General features: G+C 51.8%; 4 protein-coding genes across 5 annotated transcripts; 3 read left to right on the forward strand and 1 right to left on the reverse strand.

Annotated features, from left to right (window-relative positions):
• The first annotated feature begins 227 nt into the window (after positions 1 to 227).
• On the forward strand, positions 228 to 814 carry LOC6599383 (GTP-binding nuclear protein Ran). The gene is made up of 2 exons (XM_026991419.1): positions 228 to 689; positions 752 to 814. The coding sequence occupies exons 1-2, from the start codon at positions 228 to 230 to the stop codon at positions 812 to 814; spliced, it is 525 nt and encodes a 174-aa protein (XP_026847220.1).
• Positions 815 to 1,479: 665 nt separating this feature from the next.
• LOC6599313 (2-methoxy-6-polyprenyl-1,4-benzoquinol methylase, mitochondrial) lies at positions 1,480 to 2,822 on the forward strand. Its single transcript, XM_002024398.2, has 3 exons — positions 1,480 to 1,726; positions 1,791 to 2,209; positions 2,276 to 2,822. The coding sequence occupies exons 1-3, from the start codon at positions 1,531 to 1,533 to the stop codon at positions 2,576 to 2,578; spliced, it is 918 nt and encodes a 305-aa protein (XP_002024434.1). The 5' UTR covers positions 1,480 to 1,530; the 3' UTR covers positions 2,579 to 2,822.
• A 1,844-nt stretch (positions 2,823 to 4,666) lies between these two features.
• LOC6599312 (serine/threonine-protein kinase WNK2) lies at positions 4,667 to 6,760 on the forward strand. The gene is made up of 5 exons (XM_026991420.1): positions 4,667 to 4,780; positions 4,856 to 5,500; positions 5,567 to 6,349; positions 6,389 to 6,503; positions 6,582 to 6,760. Exons 1-5 carry the CDS (start codon positions 4,667 to 4,669, stop codon positions 6,758 to 6,760), a joined length of 1,836 nt encoding a protein of 611 aa, XP_026847221.1.
• An 82-nt stretch (positions 6,761 to 6,842) lies between these two features.
• Positions 6,843 to 7,846, reverse strand: LOC6599311 (GTP-binding nuclear protein Ran). Of its 2 annotated transcripts, none has more exons than XM_002024396.2 (2): positions 7,117 to 7,846; positions 6,843 to 7,045 (listed from the first exon to the last, which is right to left on the reverse strand). In XM_002024396.2, the coding sequence occupies exon 1, from the start codon at positions 7,815 to 7,817 to the stop codon at positions 7,221 to 7,223; it is 597 nt and encodes a 198-aa protein (XP_002024432.1). In that variant the 5' UTR covers positions 7,818 to 7,846; the 3' UTR covers positions 6,843 to 7,045; positions 7,117 to 7,220. The 2 variants fall into 2 exon arrangements, with proteins under 2 accessions (XP_002024432.1, XP_026847168.1); XM_026991367.1 differs by having other exon boundaries at positions 7,029 to 7,061.
• Positions 7,847 to 8,025: the final 179 nt, after the last annotated feature.

Here is an 8,025-nt window from a genome sequence, read left to right on the forward strand (position 1 = left end):
TTGTCAATCTGTCATCCGCTGCAAAAGTCACAAGCTGTCATTGGATGTTCCTTAACATTTATCATTGTGTGAAGTCATTGCCGAAAATTCAGAACGAAAATCTCCTACAACTATTTAATTGTGTAAAAAACTTCTGGTAAGTGCATTTCTGATTCTTATTCGCAGCTAAACTGGTAATTAATCCATCCCAACAGGACACCTCTCAGTCGTGTACTTATTTTGGAAAAATGCCCTTACGACGCAGGCTAGTTCCAGCATACAAGTGCGTAATAATCGGCCATGAGGGATGCGGAAAAAGTGCCTTCATCCAGCGGCACTTGACGGGCCAGTTCGTGCAGCAGTATATGCCCACATTCGGGATCACGGTGATCAAACTTATATTCCACACAACTCGCGGCCCAATCTGCTTCGAAATGTGGGAGGGAGGGAAGGCCGAGTACGTGCGATCCGAGGGTCCGAATCCATTTTTCAAGAAGGTCCACTGCGCCATCGTAATGTTCGACATCACCCTGAAGGACCCCTCCAAGAACTTTGCAGCATTCCGCGCCATGACTGAGATGGTCTCGCCAGACGTGCTTAAATACGTTTGTGTCAACAAGGCGGATCTGAAGCAGGGCAAGCCCAACGCTCGGCGGACGAAGATCTACCGCTGTACAAGGATATCTGTTAAGAATAACATGAACACACTGGTGCCCTTTCAGCACCTCGCGCGCAGAATTTTCAAAGACCGCTCGCTTAAGCTCATGCCCAGGCCAACAATGCTGCCGGCACCCGTGAAGCCCCCTCGCCAGGAGAGACAGGCAGAAAAAGATAAAGAGAAAAAGAAAAAGAAAGAGAAACAATTTAAGATCATGCGCAGGAACACAGATGCATGAAACCCAAGACAGCGAGTGTGTGCGCGTGTGTGGCTGCTACATCGGATGACACATCAAAAAACATAAGTACACACCTAAAGCGTAGAGGTTAGGTTATTGTTTGCCTCCGACAGTACTTCAATAAAATGGTATTTGGTGTTCTATAATGGAAACAAATTTGATTGATATATGAAATTTTTTAAATGTTTCATTTGTGCGTGTGTGTGATTGCATTCTGTGTGGGTGGGTGGTATAGGTGGGATTACTTTCCCTCATTCGGATGTTGTTCTGCCTAAACTGTTGCTGTTGCAGCGGTGGGCTTGTGGCTTAAAATCAAAAAGCAAATCAATCTGTTTTTATCCTGCATAATTTGTTTTTGTTAATGCGTTTTGAAGTTGATTTAGAATTTGGAACAAGCTTGTAATGCATCTTGTACAGCAGAGGCCGTTTGAAAATTTGAATTGAAATTGTCGCCGGGCAGAGTATCGTTATCGATATATCGCACTAGGATATCGTAATGCTCATAAAAACGTTTCGATACATCGCTTGTCCGTCCCTAGCCGGCAATGCAGACGATGGGCGAAAGAGGGAGATAGCCATACTACAGCTGTTCTTGTTTTGTTATTTCATAATATTCCCAATTTAAGAGGAGCGCGAGGATCTACCTGCAAACGATATGCAAAGTAACCAGAGCATACGACTGCTGTCCCTGGCCAGGCACCTGATAAGGCGGACAGCGACTCAAGCGTCCCAGCAAACGACTGGAGCAACAGGAGCAGGAACAGGAGAATCGGTCAGTTCCTCCTCTGGGACGGAACAGACCACGCACTTTGGCTTCAAAACGGTGAAGGACAGCGAAAAGGAACAGAAGGGTATGCCATGGTACAGCATGGACACATGGAGCGGGCGATGTAAACATATCCCAAATGCTTTCAGTCCACGAGGTGTTCGAGCAGGTGGCCAACTCTTACGACATGATGAACGATGCCATGTCAATGGGCATACATCGCTTGTGGAAGGACATCTTCGTGGAGCGTCTGGGCCCGACGCATGGCATGCGATTGCTGGACATGGCCGGTGGCACCGGCGACATCACATTTCGCTATCTCAAGTATCTGGCCAATCAGGCGAATCCCCAGCAGCGACCCAGCCATGTGACCATCTCGGACATCAACCAGCACATGCTCGATGTTGGCAGGGAGCGGGCCCGCCGTCTCGGCCTGACCGAAGAGCAGTTGCCGAACACAAAGATTGCGTGGCAGTGCGCCGATGCCGAGCGGCTTCCCTTTGAGGACGCAAGCTTCAATGCCTACACGATTGCCTTTGGCATACGGAACTGCACGCATGTGGATAAGGTAGGATGTGCCCTTGGTGTCGTCCCAATTTCATTCATTGCATCGCATCTGTGTCCCGCCCCACAGGTGCTGAGCGAGGCGTATCGGGTGCTGCAGCCTGGCGGACGATTTATGTGCCTGGAGTTCAGCCATCTGACCAACGATACGATGCAGTGGCTGTACGACCAGTACTCGTTCCAGGTGATACCGCCCATGGGCCAGCTGCTGGCCGGACAGTGGCAGGCCTACCAGTATCTAGTGGAGAGCATTCGACGCTTCCCCAAGCAGGAGCCCTTCAAGCAGATGATCGAGCAGGCCGGCTTCGACATGGTGTCCTACGAGAACCTAACCTTTGGCATCGTCAGCATACACTCCGGCTTCAAGCTGTGATTACGCATGGATGGGATCTATTAGTAGTTTTAGAAACGAAACCCTTTGTTGGTATTTTAGCTGTTGAGTTTTTCTGTTTCCATGCCGATCACGTACTCCCGCGACGCTGCTGTGTGTATCCCGCCATCACCATCACCGTCAAGCATCGCATTGAACGAGTTGATTTTTATTTTTCTACCGTGCGCTTACATTAAAGTTTTTATGTGGCTCTTTGTCAAATATTACATGTGCTGCCAAAACGAAACTGGCGAGATTTACTTGCGCATTGCAAGGCCTGGGAAAGACCTTGGGGGCTGCAGAGACCCAGATACGAGTACGAGATGCCCCTTAGATAAACCCCCCCCCAAAAAACCAAATCGTTCAGATTTCAACCATTGAAATTCAAAGCTCAATTTTTGCTCAATCAAAGCAGAGCGAAAAAAAAAGTGAAAATCAATGGAAACTACGGATAAATACATACTCGTATGTGCGCTAATTGAAATTTCATTTAAAAAACATTTTTTGTTGTTGGAAGGCACGATATCTATAGCGTACGAATATCGCTATATTGTACGACCACATGCCGCTTGCCCCAGTGGCGATCAAATTTAGTGCAGGTGAAATTTATGCGTGTGAATGTGGAATTTCATTCACGAAATAATGCCATCGAAATAATGCTAATCGACAATTGTTTGCCGTCTGCTCTTCTTTGGTTTTATTTTGATGGCAATTATGCTTTCACCATTAGAGCGGGTGCGAGGCGGGGGCGGGTACGGTGGCGCTGTCGCTGGCGCATTTACATCTCCTTCGCGGATCGATGTTACTTATGTAACCTGCCATAAAAGCGGCTCTGGAATGGTTTGATGGCTTTATTTGATTTGTATCTTAATGGCGGCCTGGCCAAACGGTGGCAAAACATTCGATGGCCACTTTTGGGGCGGGTAACCGATACCGTCTCGGTCGACGGAAAGTGAAAAGTGCCATGGAACATGGAACATGGAACGGGGGCGGGCGGGGTCTTTTGCGTGCAGAGACGTGCAGCGACGTGCACCGCATGCGTAGGTGGATCGATGTCAGATCGTGACAGTGGGGCAAAGGGAATTGCAAATTCCAGCAAACTGAAGAAATTCAATAAAGCCCTCTACTACAATACTCGGGTACAAGTCATGACTTGAAATCGTTGGAATAGAAACCAAGAGAAATATAATGGAATATTAATAAAATGAGTAGTTTTATGAGATCGTAGAACTGTAGAATCCCTCCTTATTTCGTGTACAGAAAGGGATTAATTAGGCAGGGATACATATATGGTAGTTCTTATGAAGATATTCAACGATCCATATTTCCGCTGGATGTTTACACTTTAGAAGGCTTCTCGGCAAGTCTTTGAGGCATACACTTTGTGTAGATCTTGGCATTCCTTACATAATACTTGGTCAGGGTTTCAGGTTGAAGTTGAAAGAAGTGTCCCACTTCTAAGTAGGAATCTCCTACTTTTCGTGGGTGGAATATTACATCTTTATAGGAACTTCCATAAAGGTTTCATTCAATTTATTTATGCACATATGAGGGAATTCTCGTTTCGAGATAAGAGTACATTTTGAAGGGCTTAGCACCACTGTGCTCGGCTCTTCGGTCAGTGGGGTCCAGCATAATGAGGTGTTTTGGGTGGTTCGGGGGGTAATTTCGGGAGGGTGATGGCGGCAGGTGAAATGGCAGCGTAAAAGTCATAAACTGCCCAACCGCCGATGGCCTACCGATGAGCCCAGGGTACGGGCGAGCGGTTACTGCACTTGACGATGGCTGATCGGCGGATCGGTGGATCGGTGGATCGGCGGATCCAATGGCCAATGGCCGATCGATCGGCGGTGAATATAGCTGTTTTGTATGCACCGAAGGTGGCACAGTGGCACCGTGGCACTCCGCTCCGATATCCGCTTTATAAATACAACAAACACCAAGGAAGTTCGTTTCATTTTCTTGGCAGCAATCGAAGCGTTGACATAACCACATAGCAAACCAGCAGTGCCAGTGCACCACCTGTCGCACCACACGGATTATACACTATCATCACAGCACCACCCCCTGACCCACCCACCACGAATCGAGATGAAGCTCTGTCCCAGCTCGAGGAGCATTCGCCTGCTGTTGGCCATCGCCCTGACAATCGCCATAGCGGGAACCGAGGCGGGTCGTCTGCGCCTGCGCCACTCTAGCCGCCAGGTTGCGCCCACCACAGCCACAGCCACAGACACAACTACCAGCCCCACCAAAGCCGACAGTCCAGTAACCGCTGAGGAGAAGGTGGTGCAGCCGACGGAGGAGAGCAGTGCATCCGAATCGGCGGGGGCCAGTGAGGACTCTGGCTTGGCCAGCGGCAAGCACAAGCGGGGCATCTTGCATGGCCACCATGGGCACGCCCTGCACGCCTCTGCGCCCTGGCCTGCACGCACCTATGCAGCCCACTATGGCTACAGCCTCCAGCTGCCCGGCGCCAGCAGCTTCTTGGCCGCAGGCCCCGCCCAGGTGCCAATCGGTCATCGCCATGGGTTCGTGAAGCTTGGAGCCGTCTCCCCCCTGCACGGGCTGCACCTCAAGCCACTCTCCCTGGCTGGAGCTGCGTCTGGCCCAGGTCTGGCAGCCGCCTTCCTGCCCGCAGCCGCCGCCGCTCCCGCCGGATCGCTAACACCCTCTGTGGGTGGAGGAGGGCTTCCACTGGGAGTCGGCCTCGCCAGCGCCGTGGCATCGCCCTCGTATGTGCTGCGTCCTGGCAACGCCGTCGTCTCCTCGTACAGTGTCAACTATCCGCACCAGCATCTGCAGAAGCCACAAGTCGTGCTCTCGTCCGGCCCCAGGCCGGTGCATTTCCACGGACCAGCCACAGCAGTCGGAGTAGGGGCAGCAGTCCCAGCCCATGGCCATGGCCATGTCCATGCCGTGCAGGTGAGTTCTGAATGGAGTGGAATGGAAGACATTCAGTCTGCATCGCAATCCCTTGCTCTCTTTCAGCCTACCTACGTGCAGGCCCTGGCTCCTGCAGCTCCTGCTGTGCCTGTCCAACCCGTCCAGTCGTTCCAACCGATTCAACCAGTACAGCACTACCAGCCCCTGCAGCCCCTGCAGCCCGTGCAGCCTATTCAACCAGTACAGCACTTCCATGCCGTGCAGCCGGTGCAGCAGCCGTCGGTGACCTTTGCTGAACAGCCAAACATTCCCTTCATTCCCCAGTTCGCGGTGGGACCCCCATCCCCGGGATTTTCGGGTGTCCCGACCTTCGCCTTCCAGCCCGCCCAGCCAGCGGTGCCAGCACAGCCTCCACAGCCCGCTCAGCCCGCCCAGCCGGCATCGGCACCAGAGGGACCCGAGGTACCCCAAATACCACAGATCCCTGACATTCCACAGATCCCTGCCATTCCGCAGATACCGCAGATACCACAGTTCCCAGTGAATCCTCAGTTTCCGGGTATTCCCCAGTTTCAGGGCTTCCCACAGTTCCCCGGATTTCCACAGGTGCCACAATTCCCCCAGACACCCACGGCACCCGCTGCACCCGCCTTTCCGCAAGCTCCGCCCAACAGCCAGTTCTTTCCCACGGTGGTGCAGCCACCGCTGCCCCAGCAGCCGCCCACGTTTATCCAGACGGAGGCGCAGTTCCCTGGCGGAATAGTCCCGCTGCCGGGATCGAGTCCAGTGCGCCCCGAAACGGGCACGGCCATAGCCTCGCCCCAGATACCACCCCAGGCGCCCGAGCAGCCGGAGCCCGAGCAGGCGCCACCACCACCACTGCCCACAGTGCGTCCCACACAGCAGCAACCGCAGCAGCCGCAGCAGCCGCAGCAGCCATGGAAGCCGGTCTTCTATCAGCCACCCACGGAGTCGGCGGCAGCCTCGCCCAACCGTCCATCGATCACGCTGCTGCCACCCTACGGCAGTGCCCCCGCAGAGGGTGAGAATTCATTTGACAACAGAACCTGCAGAGCCTGCAGAACATGTGCTTACATATCTTTATTCTTGCATCTTCCAGGCTACTTACCGCCTGCCGGCTCCCAGCCATCGGCCTTTAGCTCCTCCAGCGGTGGAGTGGGCAGCCAGGGAGGCATCTTTGATCAGCTGAGCGACGCGGAGCTGGAGCACATCTTCGCCCAGGCCAATCTTGCGCAGCAGCAACACCACGCCCGCACCCACTCCTACCACCACTACTGAGAGGAGGACGAAAAGGAGGAGGAGGAGGCGTGGCTTTTCTCTAGTGATTTTTCGAAATGTTTTTTTTTTTTGTTTTCGTTCATGTTCTCAAGTGGTTTTTATTCTTATTGTTAATTAAATTATGATTAATTATAGTAAGTTATTTATGAAAGATACGATCCGCTTGAGTTTCTGTGCCTGTTCCGATATGAAGTCTTTTTATGTTGCCACATCTCGTGGCACAAGGGGAGTTATTGGTCGAAAGTTCAAAGGCAGAACTATTGAATCACTGGGCCCCACACTGGCCTGAAAGAAGCGGTATCTTACAGATTACTTAGGGATTTAAATGGGAATCAAATCGGAAATGAGGCACCTACCCTTTGATAGTGTACTTCTGTTGTCTGACGAGTCGCACGATGTAGCAACCGCACACACACACATTCGCTCTCCGTCTTGGGTATCTGTGTATCGGTGTATGATCTTAAAGGTCTTCGCCTTCTTCTACCTCTGTCTCCTCAAAACTGAGCTCCACTGGTGCCGGCAGCATTGTTGTCCTGGACATGAGCTTAAGCGAGCTGTCTTTGAAAATTCTGCGCGCGAGGTGCTGAAAGGGCACCAGTGTGTTCACGTCAGTCTTAACAGACATCTTTGTACAGCGGTAGACCTTCTTCTGCCGAGCGTTTGGCTTGCCCTGCTTCAGATCCGCCTTGTTGCCACAAACGTATTTAAACACGTCTGGCGAGATCATCTCAGTCATGGCGCGGAATACTGCAAAGTTCTTGGAGGGCTCCTCCAGGCTGACGTCGAACATTACGATGGCGCATTGGACCTTCTTGAAAAATGGATTCGGACCCTCGGATCGCACGTACTCGGCCTTCCCTCCCTCCCACATTTCGAAGCAGATGGGGCCGCGAGTTGTTTCGAATATAAGTTTGATCACCGTGATCCCGAATGTGGGCATATACTGCTGCATGAACTGGCCCGTCAAGTGCCGCTGGATGAAGGCACTCTTTCCGCATCCCTCATGGCCGACTATTACGCACTTGAAGGTGGGAACTTCCTGGCGTCCTGTTGCCATTGTTACAGAAGAGCTTCACTACGATTGAGAGTAAGATTGAGATTGAGATTGAGGGGAATTTTCAGACTCAACAAACAATGACAGTCACAGCTTAGATAAAATGTTCAATGAAATTTTATCTGGATAGACTGATTCGCACCCGTGAAGGTGAGGATATGTAGAATCCTCGCCTACGTAGTTCAAATAAGGGCCTTGCTCTCCCCATCTC

Source organism: Drosophila persimilis, unplaced genomic scaffold (assembly GCF_003286085.1).
Source record: "Drosophila persimilis strain 14011-0111.01,24,50 unplaced genomic scaffold, DperRS2 tig00000663-arrow-arrow-pilon, whole genome shotgun sequence".
NCBI classification, from domain to species: domain Eukaryota; kingdom Metazoa; phylum Arthropoda; class Insecta; order Diptera; family Drosophilidae; genus Drosophila; species Drosophila persimilis.

Excerpts from the sequence above, each read along its gene's own strand:
- LOC6599383 (XM_026991419.1), top strand. The coding sequence starts at position 228 with ATGCCCTTACGACGCAGGCTAGTTCCAGCATACAAGTGCGTAATAATC. Across the intron at positions 690-751 it reads AGAATAACATGAACACACTG|GCCAACAATGCTGCCGGCAC; the intron begins GTGCCCTTTCAG and ends GCTCATGCCCAG.
- LOC6599313 (XM_002024398.2), top strand. The coding sequence starts at position 1,531 with ATGCAAAGTAACCAGAGCATACGACTGCTGTCCCTGGCCAGGCACCTG. Across the intron at positions 1,727-1,790 it reads CAGCGAAAAGGAACAGAAGG|TCCACGAGGTGTTCGAGCAG; the intron begins GTATGCCATGGT and ends AAATGCTTTCAG. Across the intron at positions 2,210-2,275 it reads ACTGCACGCATGTGGATAAG|GTGCTGAGCGAGGCGTATCG; the intron begins GTAGGATGTGCC and ends CCCGCCCCACAG.
- LOC6599312 (XM_026991420.1), top strand. The coding sequence starts at position 4,667 with ATGAAGCTCTGTCCCAGCTCGAGGAGCATTCGCCTGCTGTTGGCCATC. Across the intron at positions 5,501-5,566 it reads GCCATGTCCATGCCGTGCAG|CCTACCTACGTGCAGGCCCT; the intron begins GTGAGTTCTGAA and ends GCTCTCTTTCAG. Across the intron at positions 6,504-6,581 it reads CGGCAGTGCCCCCGCAGAGG|GCTACTTACCGCCTGCCGGC; the intron begins GTGAGAATTCAT and ends TGCATCTTCCAG.
- LOC6599311 (XM_002024396.2), bottom strand. The coding sequence starts at position 7,817 with ATGGCAACAGGACGCCAGGAAGTTCCCACCTTCAAGTGCGTAATAGTC.